This window comes from Homarus americanus, unplaced genomic scaffold (genome assembly GCF_018991925.1).
Source record: "Homarus americanus isolate GMGI-L3 unplaced genomic scaffold, GMGI_Hamer_2.0 scaffold14072, whole genome shotgun sequence".
Lineage (NCBI taxonomy): Eukaryota > Metazoa > Arthropoda > Malacostraca > Decapoda > Nephropidae > Homarus > Homarus americanus.
The window spans coordinates 1,748,065-1,768,917 of record NW_024754528.1 but is presented as its reverse complement, the minus strand read 5'-3'; the positions used below and the strand labels follow the sequence as shown (position 1 = coordinate 1,768,917).

General features: G+C 38.2%; 1 protein-coding gene across 1 annotated transcript; it reads left to right on the top strand.

Moving 5' to 3' along the window:
• The first annotated feature begins 2,198 nt into the window (after positions 1-2,198).
• On the top strand, positions 2,199-9,720 carry LOC121855813 (adenylate kinase isoenzyme 6-like). Its single transcript, XM_042350926.1, has 4 exons — positions 2,199-2,470; positions 5,210-5,361; positions 7,326-7,471; positions 9,353-9,720. Exons 1-4 carry the CDS (start codon positions 2,440-2,442, stop codon positions 9,543-9,545), a joined length of 522 nt encoding a protein of 173 aa, XP_042206860.1. The 5' UTR covers positions 2,199-2,439; the 3' UTR covers positions 9,546-9,720.
• The last annotated feature ends 11,133 nt before the right edge of the window (positions 9,721-20,853 follow it).

Below are 20,853 nucleotides of genomic sequence, written 5' to 3'. Positions count from 1 at the left end.
CAGGCTCCGTTGTGGGTCGATGACCTGTGCTCTGGTGGGCTAATCCCATAAAAAATACCGATAAAGGAAGCCGAAATGATAATTAAGATAATTGCAGAGAAGAATATTACTGCTATGCAGAGGATGTGTTTACATTTTCAAACTTATCGTGTTAGTGCTTACACACACACACAGAGCCGACCAGTGACCTCTGAGTGGCGTGTGTGTGTGTGACCGGACAAAATCATACACGCTACACAGTGCCAGATCCCTTCCCTTCAGTATTGTACTTGCCAACAGTAACAGGAATTAGCGATTGCCCAAGGGGCTAGCTAGCTGATCAATGGCGAAGAAAGTAACAATTTTTTTTTTTTAGATTTGCCCCGCGAGGGGGTTATTTCATTGGTCACACTCGCTTGCTTCCTGTGCAAGGCAAAGCGTCCAACATGGAAGCATGCGGAGTTCATGCTCGCCTTCTCGATGGTGCAAGTGCCTGAAACCAGGACATGACCAGTACTTGCCAACAGTGCGTTACAGAAACGTGACCGACCGCCCATACGACTTACAGGCGGATGACGCCAAGTTATTTCGGAAAATCAAGAACCAAGCAGACGGTGAAAAGCTGCAGAGCTCCAAGAATGGTCGAAGAAATGGCTGCTAAGATTCAATGTCACGAAGTGTAAGAGAATGCATCTGGATGTACCAACAGTAAGGAGGCATGTCATATTTACTTTTATCCTCTTCACCACTGATCGGCTCGTTAGCCGCATGGGCGATCGGTCACGTCTCCCTCACGCACTGTGGGCAAGTACTAGTCAAGTACTGGCTCTGTTACGCACTGTTGGCAGGTACTGGGCATGCACTGGCTCCTGAATGTACCTGAACCTGCTCCAGTGTTGGTCAAGTCTGGTCTTGAAAGAACTCACACTCGGTGCCGTCATAACACTTTCTGGCAGATTGTTTCAAGAGTTCACAACCCTCACTCCGAAAAAGTTTGCCCTCACAGTTTTCTGGACTTGCAGCTTCTTCAATCTTGAGCTGTGACCCCTTGTGGGGTGAGTGTCCGCCAGCTCCAAGTAAGGACACTCAACTGAGTAGTGCCCCTTGAGATGCTTATACGCCCAAGCGGCTAACAAGCCGATCAGTGGCGAAGAGGATAAAAGTAAAGTTCAGGCGCTCCAATCTCTCAGGGTAGATGAGGTGCTGAAGTGCAGGCACCAGTCTGGTGGCCCTCCTTTGGACATTTTCAACCAACTGAGTCCCTAGCATATCTCGAGCAGTAGACGGGGTGACAGTACTCCAGATGGGGAGTACTGCATTGAGAGTGAATGTGAGAAGGACCTAGGTGTGTGTGTGTGTTGACAATGAGCTGAAGTTCTCGGGCCATTGAGGGAAGAAGGTAAATCAGGCAACTAAATTGTTAGGTCTCATAAGGTCCGTCCCCCCGTAACAATCTTCAAGAGTGAAGTGCTTCCCCGTCTGGAGTAGTCACCCCGTCTGGTCCCCGAGATATGCTAGAGACTGTCAGTTGGTTGAAAATGTTCAAAGGAGGGCCACCAGACTGGTGCCTGCACTTCAGCACCTCAGCTACCCTGAGAGATTGGAGCGCCTGAACTTGCCTAGCTTATACTACAGACGGGCAAGGGGGGACCTAGTTGAGGTGTATAAGCATCTCGAGTTCCCTTACCTGGAGCTGGCGGACGCTCACCCCACAAGGGGTCACAGCTCAAGATTGAAGAAGCAGCAAGCCCAGAAAACTGAGATGTAACTTTTTCGGTGTGAGAGTTATGAACTCTGGAACAATCTGCCAGAGTGTGTTGTGAACCTTGTGACTGCACCAAGTGTGCAGTATTTGCTAACAGTGCGTAACAGAGACGTATCCGATCGCCCAAGAGGCTAACGAGCCGATCAGCGGTGAAGAAGATAAAGATAAAAGTAAAAAGTAATATAGATCTTACGAGTATATAGCAGATGTAGCGACCAGTGATTGAGGGTTCGGGGAGTCTGGTAAAAAAGGCGACCCATACCTTCGTTTCCAAGTAAATTTTAGTGTTTGTTTTCGATAATATTGGTCATAAATTATATATATATATATAGTATATAAAAATGTGAAATAAAGACAAATCAGGCTATACGGCTTGGAAACAGCTTTGTTTTCCACGATTTAAGTACTGTACGCGTTCCTGCACTACCCATGTACACTGTATACCTACACATGCTAAATTAATGTAAACTAGTATGTCAAACGTCCCTAATATCACTCTATGTCACTATGGACTAGGGTTGGTGCAGGTCTATGGACTAGGGTTCGTTATTAGTGAGCTTCAGACGTCAGCAGCTCGCCCTCGGCCTCGGGTTGTACCAAGGAGTTAAGGTGCCAGTCGAGGTTCACGTGTCTCTGCGTCGTCAATTTAAAGACCATTTTTAACAATCACAGGCGTTTCTATTCTCTTTTACACTATGAAGTCTGGTCCTAATATACTTCTAACAGGTGAGGTTGTTATGTAATTTTATATAAGAGTAGGAAGAGGCTATAGACCTGGTCCTGATACTGTACAATAACTTAGTATCTAGACATAGTTACTGTATGGTGTATGTTAGGTAATTGTTTACACTAACAAAGCTGTCACCACTAATTTGAGCTAATTTTTATACTAGGACTATTAAATACTTTCTCTTGTTGTTGGAGGATATTTAGGCAATGTTTTGTTATAGGGATGTAGGCCACATAGTGATGGTTTTCCTTTGGAGGTGAGTGTAACCAATGACTTGGCCCTCAGCTTCAGAACCTCCCACACCTCAAATAATATGGTCAATAGAGTACATAAGAACCTATGGTAATTATATAGGACTAACCCGCGGGTGAAATTGATTGAAAACTATTATAAAAACGCCGGATTTTCACTGTTATTTTATAGTGGACACTGTTGTAGTTTGTGCAAATGTGTTAAAATATTGATATTTTTAAAATAAACTTAACTTAACATTTGTGGGTATGAAGAACAGACCTAATCAAACAAAGGTAAATTTGCATAAGTGCACACAGCTCTGTTAGAAAGTAAAAAATATGTTTTTCTAGTGTATTTATGTGTGTTTAGATCGGTTATGACCTTCATTTCTGTCGGAAATTGGCCTCTTTTTTTCTTTTTTTTTGGTGTGGCGTTTTCTTACAAAAATAATGGCTAAGCAAATACAAAATACACAAAAAAACCCGCTAGATAAACATAAATCTGACCTAACCTAACCTAACTGACTCTCACCATATGATGGAATCACATTTCTTACCTTAATGGCCTGGTTCTCGTTCGAGTTACCACAATGCCACGATATTTACATTCATTCTTGCACTTAGGACACTTTACTGAGGTTGGGAGAACACCATAAGATCGAATGCTATAGTTTCGGCTCCATATAATTGAAGTGACACCCATCGTAGACTTCCTTGGTCGGAAATGAATTAGAATTTCGTAATATGAGACCCAAAATAAAAATCGAATTTGATTGGGCCAAAAATACTGCAAATTAAACCACAAATCATTTTAATTGGTTGCTCCCCCCAAAAACGCTTTTAATTGGCCGCGTGATGTGTACGGAAATGCATGCGCATGATGTGTACGGAAACACATGCGCGTGATGATTTGTGAAGGAGTCACGCAGTGTGGGAGGTGAGGTAGGTGATAATGGCAGAAGATTAATGGAAGAAAATAGAGAAAAATTTGATACGCTATCTCCGTTATTATACATTTGCAATGGTAATGTAATAGATGAAAATTATCTTATAAATAGACGTCTTATTCGAATATGATAATAGATTAGGGGTAGAAATATTGGGTGCGGAAATGCGTTAATACCCAAACAAACCTACCTAACCTTACCTAACTTCCCTGTCTATGCATCCTTTGCTGTGGAGTAATTTATTTTTATGGCGGGAAAAGTCGAGCCACGGCGTTGAGGAAGTGATGAACAAATTTCTTTCTGGTATGAAAGCACAGGGACTCCTGCAGTGTGGACAGTCTCTATTTAAAGGAACAATGCCGTGGTCTTTGAACAATTGAAGGGTCTCATTGTCTTTATCCCTAAATTCGCAAATTACGTACATGTAAGACCGGCGACAACCTTCACACGACATGCTGTAAACATACTGCCCCGGGAGCGGTAGAAGCGCCTCAGCTAAGCGCGGCCTCATTACCGCCCAGAAGACAAACTAGTGCGCATTGTAAGAAGTAATTGTTTTTAATCCCTTCAAGACAGGAACACTACTTTTAATATTTGACCTTACTTGCCCTACCTAATGGTCACCCAGTAGAGGTGACCATGTTGAGGGAAGGAGACCAGTGGCCTGGCTTGTGGAGGATCCCTCCAATGTTCTTGATAATTTTGTCAAGGTCTATTTTGAAGCCAAGTATTGTTCTTGATTCCGCAACTTGGACTGTTTTATTTGGCTAACGGCAGATGATTTTATTCAGCAAAGAGTGGACCCCGTACGCTTGGGTAAGTTGATATGATTGGTAATTCTTTTGAGTTCGTCACTACATTATCCCCATTATGGAGATACTGTACTCTCTATTCTTCTGTACTTGTAAACATAATTAAATGAACAAATAATTTAAAACAAACAAACAATATTTTACCATCACACCTTACAGGTATTTTTTTATTGTTTTACCAGTAATATATTTATGCTACAGTCAATGTATGAAATCAATCACTTTGTAAAATACTTGTAGAATGGTTCTGTTTTATGTGATGTAAAGGTCCGGTTAAGTTATTCCACTGACAGCTACAAAATTTACATTAAACTTCCCACTAACCTGACCTAATCTGACCTAACCTATCCTAAAATAACCAAATTGGCCTGTACACCACATGAAGCACAACCTTTTCACAGGTACAGTATTTTACTGATTGCCTAATTTCATACATTGACTGGAACCTAACGGTATACTGTACATTCTGGATGAAAAGGCTTCTACGCTTGTACAGTATTTCCAGGTCCTAGTGCATCTCTCTGGCAATGTCAACCCCAGTTTAAGTTTGTCTTCTAACTTTCTGAGTCCATTCATAAGTTACTGTACATAGCCAATATTTTGGGGGGTCATGGTCCCAAGGTCCATTGCACCCATGTCATAAGTTACTTATTAACTCGCAAAATTTGTAAGTTTGCCACACTATCAATCCCAAGGGTACATAAAGAGTGAGACGTTATAAGAGTGGATGGAACTTCTTTCAGGAACACCAGGAGTTGGCAAATCAACGCTGGGACAACAACTGGCCGAGCGTACTGGGCTAGAGTGGATCAGTGTAGGAGACCTGGCCAAGGATAATAACTTTTTTGATGGCTATGATGATGAAAGAGATTGTCCTATTCTTGACGATGACAAAGTAAGTGATTCTCAGGTTCTTTGAAGAAGCGCTAACAACCATATTTTTTTTCTATTTAGATTATTACACTTTTTTTGTGTCAGTTTGTTGATAAGCAGTTATTTGATTGACTACATAATGGGTAATACAGTACTGCATTGATCAACTTTTGTACCATCCGTTTTAGAAATGCTTCAGTTGGCTTTCTAATGAATGAGAGAAAAGTTGCAGGTAAAACAGACAAGATGCACAAGAACAAAAAAATAGATTGTGATAGAAATAAAATGTGTTGGTTAAGATGAATGCAGGAACTGTGAATTGCACCAGAAATCTTATTTTCTTACTTTGCCTAAACCAAATGATTTATTATACAATACAGTACTTCCTGCACCAAGTTTGTGTGATTATGTAATTGACCCTTGGTAATGGCACCTATGACCAGTTCATGAATTAGTTAAAGCTTCCTGTGACAAAAGGAGTTTATTAATAGGACTCACTATTCTTGGTCACTTGGTCACTTTAGAGTCTTTGCTAATAATATTTGCCTTTGATGAGGCTGGCTTACGTCCCGGAGCCATGTGTGAATGTATGTGGGAGGACAAACAGAAGAGGAAATCACGTTCACAGCACGGTAGGCACCTGTGGACAGAGGCTTCTCGGAGGAGCGGGTGTCCGAGGCGGGAAAGGGTGGCGTCTGTTTGCCGCTCCGCAAAAGGGAATATTGAAAATGGCGCGAAATTTAATTTTTTGTTTTTAAAGGATGTTTTATATACAGCTCCTCCCCGACTTACGATGGGGTTAGGGACCCAAATCCAGGTCATAAGTCGGAAATGCTTAAATAATGCATAGCAAATCTAAAATAGGCGTCTCTTTTTCTTCTCAGCACCACAAAACACACTCTTTTAAGCTTGCCAGCCATTTTAAAGTGAATTACAAACGAAAACTTTGTCTGTGTACTGACTTTGGGATTCGAAAATACGTAATTTGACCAAATTTTAGTACGACTGAGGCAGGTCGTAAGTCGAGTAGGTCGTAAGTCGGGGAGGAGCTGTATATAGAATTTTGAGTAAAAAAACCGGGAATGGTTAAAACCGCGATAAAAAAAGGAAAAACACAGGATTACTGTAGTGTTATATCTCAATCAGACAAATGATCCCATTTCTCTCCCATTGTTTTAGAAATTCTGCTGGAAGCCGATCAATCCCACAAGCCTTATTTATCATTTTCCTAACAGCTGCTTCAATTTGTTTTCTGAACTGACAACTTAATTTTAATTTTTCATTTCTAAACTCCACAACATACTGTAATTATCTTCGTATAACACCTTTGAGAAATAGGCCACTTCTTAACATTTTCCACTCGTCGTGGCTATGGTGATTTAATGAAACCTAGTCACTCCTCATTAGCTTGGGTCACTGAGCTACTTGATAGGAATTGAAGGTCATGTTAAGTGTTATATCTACCATGGCTCTACAGTAATGCAACCAGTTAGTCACCATATTTTATGGTAATTATTGACTGATGACAACTAATCATCTGTTGAAATAAAGCAGTGAAGCAAATATACCCGCAGGCAAGCTTCAGTGTCCTCAGACAACTTTTGTTAACTCATCACATTATTATCAACATACATCAGTAACAGCCTCAGTTGAAATTTCCTGGTGCAAATCATAATTTATCTTCAGTAATTAAAGCCAGTTGTAGGGTCATTTCCCATCCTGGAAACTTTTTGTAGAATATAAACATATTGTGGCAATGATGTATTTTGGGTTGTCAACAGTATGAGTAAGGCAGTGATGCAGCATCACAAAATATGGAGAATCTTAATTAACACTACACAATAGGACATGAATCTTGATAAAGAACTTTAAATACTGTCTTAATTGATATTCAAAGCTGTTGAAGCTAATTTGTGCATTGCCTGTATCTTAAGAGGTACTGTACTGAAGCAGAATAGTTTGATTAATTTGAAATCCTTCTTTTAGGTTTTAGATGAACTGGAGGACATGATTGAAGAAGGAGGCAAGATAATTGATTACCATGGATGTGAATTCTTCCCAGAAAGATTTTTTGATATTGTCTTTGTACTGAGGACAAACAACACCATATTGTATGACAGACTTGCTGCCAGGTATGTTTAAAAGTCTTTTACCTTTCCATTTTTATTACCAGAGTGAGGTAAGTTCATGGGCTGTGTGTGTTTGCTCTTCTGGATGGGGTAAGTGTTATTATGTGTTGTACAGTACTGTACTTTGTTTTTTTTCATAGATGATTATTAACTTTGTCATATACTGTATTGAGGATTGAAGTCAATGAAGGTTATAGCATATACTGTACATGTGCTCCAAAAAGTATCTATGATCTGGTGTTTAACAATGGGACACAACGTTAACAACCCTACTGAGACACCAGGAGTCGTGGTGTTCATCGGACCCCTCCATAAAGGGGTTGATGTCAAGGAGAAACCGAGACCCCACGCCACTTCTCCTCCCCCGGCTCTGTGTAGTAACTCCAGCACACGAAGAAATGTTTATTGCCTTCATGTTTTTTACTTTATGATAATTATTATTTTTTTTTTTTTTGCAAATTTTTTATGAAAGATTGTGTGTGTGCGCAACAGAGTAAGAAAATTTGAAGAAAATTACATATATCTACACAAAATTATGAGTTGAAAAATAACAGTAATATAGTTCACTAACTCTGGTGTCTTCTCTCTCACAATGGTTTCATGAACATCTCTCAGCCGTTCGCACTGGTAAAGTTTTTCTCTACTGGTGAATTTTACCACATTGGTCACCCCTAGAGAAAAATTAGTGGCAGTTCTTGTGGTGGTGAGAGAGAGAGAAAGAAAAAGTGCATACAGTACAATGAGAAGTTTTGAAGATAAAGTTGAAATATTGGACTTACTAGGAGCATCGTATCAAATCTGAAGTTGGGCATTGGTATCACATGAAAAAATCGTCCGCGGTCTTCATTTGTATAAGGTGTTTTTAGATTTAAAGTGGCATATACAGTGAATGAGGTTCTATTCTTCATGTAGCAACATAAAGAATGATTCTAGGTGTATGATAGGCAAGCTTACTGGTAAGGTTAGCTTACCATGAGCATGTGCCGGGTAGCTATCATTCGCTACAAATGACCCACGGAAATGCATGAATTATAACCTCCCCAAAAATACTATGCGTACATTGTTTGACCCTCTACTTTTTGCATAATAATTTGATCATGAAAACTCGAACTGTACTCGAGTATATACGATAATTACTCCACCATAATCACCCCTACATTGCCCCAATACTCATCTCTCTCACCACAACACTAATCACCCTTCCCACCACCTCAATACTCTCCCCAGCACACACAAAAATATATGAGTAGTAATAAGACTAGTTGGATGTTTCACCAGTGACAGAGCACTATTTCACAGGATGTATTGTATCAGGTATCTGTACATCCTCTGGTGCACTGCTTGGTGTTCTAGGTTGTACAAGGCACATCCTTTGACTGTAAGGGATTAATGGCTTTGTCAGTTGGAACTGTATTGAATTTGACAGACAGTATGCCTGGTACTGATTAGGTCAGACTCTGCTCTGATAAAACCTGAGAGCAGCCAATGTACCAGGTTAGCTTCTTTTGAGGGAGACAGTGTGTTGAGGAAGGAAGGGTGATTAGTACAGCCAAGTACATTAACAGATCAACTATGTCTGATAATATAAAACTTCAAAATAAGTAGCCCTGCACTGCCTGTGTTCAGACTTCTTGAAAAGGGGATTAAGAAATTTCAGGAACAATCCCCTATAGTACATTACATTGGAAAAAGTACACAGTGTAGCCTAACTGGTACCTGAGCCAATTATTAAATTCTTCAGATATTTTAGTTGATTCACTTTCAAAAACAGATATAGTACACATTATAATCATATCACCCCTGAAACATATGCAAATTTGACTTATATTTGTGCTGGTAATCATTAATATTTGCTCTCCATTTGATGTTGGCTCTATTTTTCAGAGGTTACCAGGGGAAGAAACTAGAGGATAACGTGACGTGTGAGATCATGAACGTTTTGAGAGATGAAGCCCAGGACAGTTATGCTGAACAGTTAGTGCATGAACTTCCTTCCAATACTATCGAAGACATGGAGAACAACTTGGAGAGAATAATGCTGTGGCTTGCTGCATGGAAGAGGGATAATGGTTGCTGATAAGACAATTTATTCAAGTGTTGTGTCATTGATCATCTTCCATTCTTAGATAATTTAAGGCTAGTCATAAGTCTGTGTATTAACCCTTTGACTTTGATCAGAATTTTGTGATTTTTAAGAAAAGTGATAATATTAATACCTGCACTGTATACCTATAAAAATTATTTCCACTTCACGTCAAACTATAATTTTAGACCGATTACCTGTACTGTACCTTCTTAACCTCAGTTAGTCTGTTTCCAGCCAAAAATTATAGTTAATTGTTGTTGGTACAGAATCATTAACATAAAAGATAATACAGTACTGTACAGGGTGTTCATGAAGTCCTTGTCTGGTTTTAAATGTTTATTACAACACAACCAAATGAGATATAATGATTCAGTTGTTTACATCATGTTCCTTAGCTAATTAAACAAAAAACTTTACATGTTCTATGGAATTAATGGTTGCTGTGATGCTGGAGAAGATTAAATTGGTGATTACGTCTATACAGGAGAAAGCACAATGTGTCGTCTGGCTTGCCGAGTCCACATTAGTGATAACTGTTTAAAGGAATTACCGCCAGCAGTATCAGAAAGCTCCTCCCTCAAAACCCAGTATTACGTCTTGGTGTTGCAAGTTGATGGAGACTAAACAGTTGTCACTAATGTGGACTCGGCAAGCCAGACGACACATTGTGCTTTCTCCTGTATAGACGTAATCACCAATTTAATCTTCTCCAGCATCACAGCAACCATTAATTCCATAGAACATGTAAAGTTTTTTGTTTAATTAGCTAAGGAACATGATGTAAACAACTGAATCATTATATCTCATTTGGTTGTGTTGTAATAAACATTTAAAACTAGAAAAGGACTTCATGAACACCCTGTATAATAATTAAATATCATTTGAATAACAGTAAAACATTTAAAGAAATATAAAACACACACATACATACACACGGTGGCCCCATGGCTTCAGCAGACATAGAAGCCCTCAGGGGGAATTTACATAGAAAGTGGGAAGATTACAGGTATGGTGAGCAAATCAAAATTGCAGACCCTGTAGTAATCAATGTCAAAAGGTTAAACTTACAATCTCATTCACTATTGTTTCAGAATTGCAAAATGAGATCAGTTTACCAGCTTTAAGAGTATTCACGAGAATTCTTATTAATTCCTTCTTTCATATGATGATTGTAGCAGGGTGTTAAGGCTTCATTTTCTTGTATTAACCTTTTTAGCCTGGCAGCTTCATGTCACTGTGCCTGCCGAGATTGAGGAGTTTAAATCTATTATGCTGTACCCCCTCTGTAGGCAACTGGGAGCTACTTCAAGATGCTAAGATCCCTTTCTGCCATATCAATTGTCTTTACATGAGGCTGATCAGACACAAAGGTTGTCCTCTTGAGGCAAAAGGCCCATTAGAGCTTGTGTCTATACCAGTCACCACACACTTCCTGCCAGTGAGGGGCTGCCATTTTTATTTCATGTAGTCCCCAGCTCTTTACCAGGGTGAGTGACTCTTACTTGGTGCTGTGCTTCCTTGTGTTGAGAAAGCATTGTTTTCTTCCCATTTTCTTGAGGAGTAGTTCATTTTGGTCCTGTTTAAAGAAAGCCTCGCAGGAATCAGTGATAAGGTTAAATTGGACTATTTCACTACTTCAGTTGATTTGTTTCTCTTTGGAGGTGATTCCACTAAAAAGAAAATTGGGACACTCATAAAGGTTTGTAAAGCTTCTATACATCTTTGGCTCTTCCCTGGTTAGATTAACCTTCAGCACCACAGTCAGTAGGTATGTGCGTTTCACTGACCCATATGCATGTAGATGAGGAAATCATTATTATAATACTTTTCTAGTTCTTGGCACAGAAATATAAAAAACCTAGTCACTGTTTACTAGTTTTTTCTTTCCCTCAGATTAGATAGTTTCTTGCAGTCAGATTAAATAGTCATTGAAGACTTGGTACAGAGACTTTGTTGTCCCCTTTTAACCTGGTTTTAACTTTTACTTGATAGAGACCTGGAATAGTTCTTGTCTGCTGTTCTTTGTTTCCTCTGAGAATTTTTGGCGAGATCTGACACCTTTCTTGGAACTTTTATCGAGTGAAGAAGATATATGATGTAATAGAAGAGTGGGATCTCATTTTTCTGCCACCTCATTACATTCCTATGGAGGAATTTTGGTTCCTCTTTTCTGACTGTGTTTTGGAGGGAAGTCTCTTGATGGGAGGAGTGTGTATTTTATTAACACTCAGTCTGCAGTAACATTTAGTTAAGTTTTCCTTGTTTTTCCATATGTGAATTTCTAGTTGATGTGTTTTCTGTTATGAGTGAATTGGTATGTTCTCTCTTTGCAAGTTCTTCACCTCAGTGTTGGTTATTTGTGGTTATGTTTTGTTATATGTACAATGTCACGTTCTCCTCTTGGATTCAATCCCTCAAGGTTCTCCTTATTTTTTACTAGTTTGCTGTGTTGGATGATAACTGACTCATTAAGTCTGTTTCACTTGTCCCTCAGGCTGATATCCATGGAGCAGAATTGTCTCTTCAGTTCAGAGTTCTTTAAGAATGGTTCTCTCTCCTTTCTTTTCGTGGGGTAGCTTCCACTGTGTCAGGACTTAAGTCTGGTTACCCCGGTTGTGGCTAAGTAGGGTTTTGATTTTCTCCTTTTAGTTTTGTCTCATGCTTTGTTCACTTCTTTTCTCTCTTTTGTATACAATGTATTGTGGAGTGGGACTTTGGTGTCCTTCCCATAGTTTTTTTAGTGCTCTGGTTCGGATCATTTAGGCTTACACTCTTCCCCAAATGTCTCTGCTGAAGTAAGTTGGTTTTGTTGAATGTTAGTAGTCATGGAGGTTACTCTGTTTTAATTGATTCTGTTGATTAACCATGGGGGAACAAAATTCACATGGATTCCCTCCCGATATAAGTTCCTCTCTTCCGACCAGGTCAGTACTAGGAGACCTAAAGAGACATATTTACACTTCTTGTCTTTGAGTTGATCCATGATAATAAAGGGCCTCTGGATTCTAAAAGGTTCATCTGTTCCATGATATCACACGTGTACTGACCAGTAAGGGAGAGTTATAGGGGTCAGTATTTAATTCTGTGCCCAACTCCTGTCACTGTACAGTTAAGAGTAATTTTTTCTGGTGTGCATTGAGCTGTAGTACCACCTCCTTCCCCTTTTCCCAGGTGGTTAATGATGGTACCATAAAGCCATTTCACTAAAGAGCATATGCTAAGGGTTCACAGTTGGTCAGCTGGGAAGCTTAATGAAATAGCAGGATCGAGTATCAAAATCAACATGGCAGCCCGTAGTCACCATTAAAATTTTACAGACAGGTGAAGATATGAACACAAATAGACCGTCTTCCTCCTAGAGAGTAACCCTTGGAAGTATTCTCCCTCATATGAAAGCAACGGTTATGATGGGAAAGGATAGTGGATGATCTTATGATATAAAATTAGTCCCCAGCTACTTCAGGTGGGGAAAGGTAGGATGGACTAAACGCCTCAATCTGGGAAGCACAGTAATAAAGAGTTGCCTGGCCATGGGCTGAGAGAGAGATTTCATGCTCAATCTCCCAATTTACAGTTTTGTGATGTTGTACAAGTAATATGAGTGTCCATTTATAATTGGCAGAGTGATGTAGGAACAGCATTCCTATTATGTTTTCACTTATGTTGAAAATACAGTTAATTTGTTTATTTGTATTAATGTTAATTAATTCTTATTCAGTAATTGTATAACAAAATCTTCATGTTGTAGTTTTATTTCTAGAAATGAGCCTTGATGTGACTTAATAGATCTTCACCATGACAAGCAATACCACTGAATTAAACTTATTCAAGGATTACTGTGAAGATACAATTACAGTCTACTGCACTTATACTTGGTACAGTACAGTACAGTACAGTGGTTGAGGGATGTGGCAAATCTGTGGAATGCTTATAATTAATCTGGCTACTATTGCTAGGTTCCTTAGGGCCATTCTGGGAGTTTTTATACCATGTAAACAAACACAGTTGCCACATCTCACACAATGTGCCACCCACTGTACCAGGTGTAAGTGCAGGTGACTAAAAAAATTAACTGATTTGAAATATAACTTCACTTTGACTAAACACAATAGACAACTTAATTGCATTTACAGAAAGACTTCAATCCTGTACCCAGAAAGAAAATACCAATCCTTATCCATATATTTTTTGTTTTTCATTCTGTGTTTGTCCAACAAGATCTTTGGTTGTACTGCAAGTGCGTTATACACAAGTCATGATAGGCAAGTTCTTAAGAGTTTACATGCACACATGTACAGCCATGAACAGATGTCCTGTTGCTTCTTCTGCTGCTCCACTAACACAGAGATTCAGACTCATGAATCCAAAACATTTATGGATGGAATAATGCATCAGTGTCTACTGCTTCAGGTTTACAAGTCTGAATCTCGGGGTTCGTGGAGAGCAGAAGAGGCAACGGATTTGTTTGCAGTTGTACATTGTTGCTCTGCTATAAGCTGTGAATGTGAACCAGAACAAACTAATGTATCATAAATTATAATCATTTGCAACCCTTTCTAACTGCTTAGCAAAATTAGGGAGTCATTCCGTGCAACTGTTGTCATATGTGTTTCTGAAAAATCACAATGTTAATGAAAGAGACATTTACAGTCATCTTCAGTGGAGAGGAAGGGAATCTGTACCAGACCCAGACCTCCAACTGCCCATTTATGTACAGTTGCAGATAAAATTCCCTGAAAACTTGGCCATATTTGACATCTACTTCTGGGTCATACAGTATATATAATTAGTTTATATCTGATAATGTTACTTTTCATCACAAACTATGTCCGAAAAAACCCTCAATACTCTGCAAAGAAAAATTCCCCAAAAATATGTTGATAATTCCAATCCCCATCAATTAATGATCCACAAATACAGTAATTACATGCCAAGTGTTCAGGGAATCTTGTCAATAACTGTACACACAGAAAGTAGGAGACATTGCACTTGGAACAAATTTATTTGAAGTACAGTATTCCCTTACCCATGTACTGGACAATATATGTAAACTTCCAAGCTTTTCTCCAATTTGAAATTAACTAATGACATTTAACTTCATATTCAGTGTTAATGCTTTTCATTCATCTTAGAGAACCTTTTCCCTGACATGTTGCCCTCAAATTTAATGATAAATGGGTGGGATAAGTGGTTAAGACAATACTATGCCACTGGCGACTAGCATAAACAAAGCACCACCTAAACATGACTAGTGTAAAAAAAAAAAAAAAGTACAGTCACTCAAAAAAACTATCTATACAAAATTGTGTTGAAAAAATATGACAACGGACGGATGATTTTGACAAACCTACCGAGACAACAGGAGTCACAGTGTTCATCCTGAAATTCATTGATCACCCCAAGTACAGATAGTTTTTTATTTTGAGTGACTGTACGAATACATGACAACTTCAAGCAGACCAAGTGATGTGTGGTATGGAATGGTTTCTCAATTACAATCTCTCCTCGACTTAAGACATTCATCTTACGACAACCCGATCATACGACGGCCACGATTGTATAAAATATTTTTCACGTTACCTATTTTTGATTCCCGACGTAAGTGATTGCGCTGTGTACTGACAAAATTTTCTTTTGTAATTCCCTTTAAAATGGCTGGCAAGCATAAAGTGAGAGTTCTCGTGGTGCCGAGAAGAAAATGAGACACCCATTTTAGAATTTCTATGTATTATTTTCACCTTTTCGACTTACGACCTGGTCGTCGGCACGGAACCCCGTCGTATGTCGAGGAGAGACTGTACAATCTTTATATTTTTACACCTTTTTTGTGGCCTGGACTAGATCACGATTTTCCTTCTATTTTTTCCCAAATTGCTCATGGGCAAACCATCTGTCGTATTTGGAATTTTTGGTGTAAAAAAAGTTATTTGTTCACCTGTATATATATATATATATATATATATATATATATATATATATATATATATATATATATATATATATATATATATATATATATATATATATATATATATATATATACACACACACACACACACACACACACAGTGGGTATGCTATAACGAACGGATCCTACTACGAATATTCCTATAACGAACGGTTTTACCTATAAAGTTGAGAATGCTATAACGAATGAAACTCCTACAACAAACATTATTTAAAAAAAAATTTTTTTTTTTTTTTACTAATTTATTGTTTTTTTATTACAAGTATTAATGATATTCTTTATTTCAGGGGTTTAGATGCATATTTATGCACTTTTTTAAATTTTTACAATTTTATATTATATTTTTCAGTGTTAAGTGGTTGTATTTGGGGGCCTGGAACGGATTAATCCTATAACGAACGAATGCTATAACGAACAAGGTTCTAGAACCAATTAGATTCGTTATAGCATACCCCACTGTGTGTGTATATATATATATATATATATATATATATATATATATATATATATAGAGAGAGAGAGAGAGAGAGAGAGAGAGAGAGAGAGAGAGAGAGAGAGAGGTAACTTCAAGCTTACATTCATATCCCTTTGCTCATTCTTCCCAGCTCACTATTCACCCTTTCATGTACTGTATTGCCTTTCCTCCAAATTTTCAATCTACATTACGGGGGTATCCTAATTATAATTAACATCACTTCTGAATACTTGAAATCTTTGACCTCCTTTAATATATCACGCCTCACTATATCTATCTTATTTGACTGATTCAGTTTTTCCAATGTGTATGGTTTACTATTGTCATTCACCTCCAAAAAACCATTAATTTTACTTTACCCTTCCTAGCATACATCTTCAGTTTTCTTCTACCAAACATTCTATCGGTGTTACTCATTATAAATTTTGCTGGGGAACCACCCACCCACCCACCCCCCGTTAAAATTTCACTACAAAAAACATTACATTATCCAAGTCTATAGATTTTACTTGTGATCTCATTTCATCGTTCATCTCTCACTTGGCTCCTGCCCCAGTCACCTTCATTTCCCATACATCCTTGCCTCACTTACACATCAAAAGTTCTCAGTCTTGTTTACTATCACATGTCTTATTACTCCTGTAGAATGGCTTCACTTCATCAAGCAGCAGCATTCCTCTATCCGCCCACAGAGCCCCATAATCCACCTTAACACATGCCTTTTCCAGACCCATAAGTAGTGGATAAAATTTTTTTCTTTTTTTCCTATTTTTTCTCCGCATTAATTTTTTATCAAAATTATTTGCTTCTATACACTTCTCACCTGCTGTAAATGTTTCCAGTTCCTCACCTATCTTGTTATCCCAACCCTCTTAGTTACTATCCTACCTTATATTCTCACAGATACTGTATACGCAATAGACAGATAACTTTTTTTGTACGCTCCCCCTCATACATTAAGACACACTCGGTAGAAAGATTGGTATTTTCTCCTCTTTCAGTATCTACCCTAGTACTACCACCCACTTCAGGAGTTTTAACCAATTTTATTCTTATTGCAGTTTTTATCTCCTTCAGGTACGTCTTTACTTCTAGTTTCCCTTTACTTTTCTCCATTCCCCCCCACCATGAAGCTGTCTCTTAGGGCCACAATTTCATAACATTTAACCTTTTAATATATTCCTTCCACCTACTTAATACAGGGTCATTTATTTCTTTAGGAACCCTAATTAATTACTACTTTATATTTTAGGTTATGGGATAGACAGAAATCTAAAAATCAGTAGGAATAAAGGCTGATTTTTAGCTTTGTGTATTGTAGGTCCTAGAATACTGGAATCATTTAAGTTTCTCAGATAAAAATACAAGTTTTTAATTTCTTCTGTTTTCTATTTATCTTCCAAAATTTTTAGTTCCTACGATATCATAGCTAGACTTTCTTCCCTATTCCTCAACCCTTCCTTCCTTCCTTCCTTTCTAAGAATCTTACATCATTATCTTCACCTTTGTATTTTTCTCTCTCTATTCCTATTTCTTCTCATGGTACATTCATTCATGCAATTATCTTTCCTCATTTCTATGTTCCTCCTTCCTTCCTTTGATTACTTTTGCAATCTTTATATGTTTTTGTTTTTTTATCTTCTCATCCCTTCTTCCAAGGAATATTTTTTTTCTTAAACTTTAATAAAAAAGTCTCCATTTTTCATTTCTGCCAGCAACCTCCAACTCTCATACAGCATTCACCTTAATCTTACTTCCAACTCTCGTATTTCTCTCGAGTTTTTGGATATCTTTATTTACTGATCACAAAATTTCTCCTTTCATATTTTTCCTGATTTGCTTCCTTGGTGAGCTAGAATGTGTTTATATTAAGTGTAGTTTATCGGTAAATATCTAAATCTCCTCTAAACTCAAAATTTTATAACACTTCGTACTATGGAGTTTCTGCTGTCATGTCCTATGCATCTTGCCATCATATACTGTAATACTTCTATTAATGAATCTTCTAGGAACAAATTTCTTTATAACAAACAGAGTCTGCAAAAAAATATCTAACAATTAAAAAATAAATAAAAAATACAATACAATAAAGTGATTCATAATACCCCAAGTCTTATTCGCTTTGTCACCGAGTGAGAACAACTGTGGTCCAGGAAGTAGTTGTTTAGACTGAAGATGAGTTATTTTGAAATGATGTTATCAGGCAGTTTAAACATATTCTTGTTTGTAAAGTATTTGATGAGGTTCTCTTGTTGCAACACATCCCTATGCCTCCTATGTAATGAATTTTCTGACAATGAAGTGAAGTCATGGTTCATATCCACTTTGTTAACAGATATACATGTATTACTGTATATCAGAGGATCTGTTCCTAGATAAAGCCAGCACAGGAACACTCTGGTAATGAATGGGTTAAGGACTCTAGGATCAGTTTGTAAGGTGGTTGTTCTGAACTAGAAGCTAATTCCCCACAGGAACAATGCCATAATTGGGTTATGTTTTGAACTGCCTCACAAAACCCCAATTTTGTTAAGATTTCACTTACAATATTGTAATATGAAGACTAGAGCTATTTATTGGTATTTTAATTGATTTTTTTTAGTTTTCCTCTATAAACTCACTAAGTGCTGTAATTACAATCATCCTGCGAGTGTTAACCGATATAAACAGTGTCAGTCACTTCATACACAGGCCAGTCCACCGTGCACCCTCATATGGAACACTGATATTTTATATTAGTAAGTGTGACCTGACTGGTAATTACCATATACAGATTGACCTCTTATCTGGCAACCTTGGGACCAGGGTCATGCCGGATGATAGAAGCTCCTGTTAATAGAAAACTGATATTTAATGGTACATTAGCCTAAGCTACACTTAGCCTAATGCCCCATAATGTTATGGATTTCTTTGTATTCAAATTTGATAGACATCATTGTGAATAAATTTAATAAATATATATGTGACAATAATATTTAATAAATGTATAATAAATGAAAAATTATTAAAATTCCTGCATCTCATGTCACATTCAGTTACAGTTGTGCTCTTATAATCATAACACTTGTAATCTAAATTCTTCAAAGAACTTTGTGTTATTCTCACAGCTGTGCTTCCCACAAAAAATTTTTCGTGCAGAAGCGCTTAAAGATCGTTAACATTATTCAGTAAATGTAATACAGTTTCACAAAGGGTGCTACAGTATCGAGCTGGAGTTGTGTCCACCGGGATATTTACACTGTATCATCCATTAACCGAGGTTAGGTTAGATTGGGTTAATAGACGCTACAGTGTAAATATCCCAGTAGATACACTCCAGCTCGGTAGACCGCATATACTATAGTAGCACTGAACAAAGTCTCCATCTCACAGCCATTCATCAGCTCTCCACCCACCACCAACTTGCACCAGATTGCCAGCACATCAACTTATACTTTTCACTACACTCGATGACATTAAAACAATAAGCATTTAATAATAGCAAGAATGCATAAAAGAATTACTGTACTGTATATAAGTTGTGGTAATGAATCACTTACAGTATTGAGAAGCTTGTCTGTTGTAGTCTCCTCATAACTTGATTGTTAACTGTTGCTCCTTAACTACACATTTTGAAAAATAAAAGTCAATTTCACCTCTAAAATGACACTTGCTGTTTCTTGGTGAAGCAGTGGGAGGTAATTATTTTATTAATTATGCATAATTTGGAGTGATTTCTAGGCATGCCCGGGGGATGGCGGCATAATTACCTCACCAGTTAATGAATGAGAAAGATGATAATAAGTAAGTGTAAATTCTCAAGCATGTCCAAATGAAATAAAATTTAATTGGAAAAAATATATACTTATATTGTGTATTGAGGGCAGCATATCAGTACATAACTAAAATACAGTACAAAGTACAAAGCTTCTATGTGATGAGGAATATTCAAGGTACAATTTAGTTTACTTGAGTTATACCAAGTGTTTTTAATCAGTTTCTGTAATCACAGAAAATGATGGAAACTTAAATGGGGATACTGGTGTATTGTTTTTTCTCTTCTACATTTCTCTCCATCACTTTGTTTAAAATGGAAATATGGAACGAGGATTGAGTGGTTCACCATACAGTATTCATAAACCCAGATCGCACGGTAATGCGGAGGGAACAGCGCAAAGGAGGAGGAGGAGGAATTGATGAACAACAGGGGTCACAACTCAAGAGTGAAGAAGCCACAAGTCCAGAAAACTGTGAGGGCAAACTTTTTCAGAGAGTGCGGGCTGTGAACTCTTGGAACAATCTATCAGAGAGTGTGGTGACGGCACCGAGTGTGAGCTCTTTCAAGACAAGACTTGACCAACACTGGAGCGGGTTCAGGTACATTCAGGAGCCAGTACATGCCCAGTACTTGCCAACAGTGTGTAACAGAGACGTGACCGATCGCCCGGGCGGCTAGCGAGCCGATCAGTGGTGAAGAGGATAAATGAAAAGGAAAAGTAATCAGAGACGTGACCGATCGCCCAAGCGGCTAACGAGCCGATCAGTGGCGAAGAGGATAAAAGTAAAAGTAACAGGGACCCCATTCATGCATGATATTACAGTACACCTAACATCACTCCTGACACCGTTTCCGACACCACAGCCAACACCACTCCTGACATTACAGCTAACAACACTCCTGACATTACAGCTAACACCACTCCTGACCAGTGCCGGATTTAGACCTGTGGAGGCCCATGGGCAGCCTCTTTGTGGAGGCCCCCCTCATTATAACTACCCAAGAGGGTGGGGTGGCGAGTGATGCGAACCTAAACATCTGGGAGTTCCGGGGGGCGCTGTAAGCCCCCCCCGGGAAAATGTTGAAATTTGAACACTTC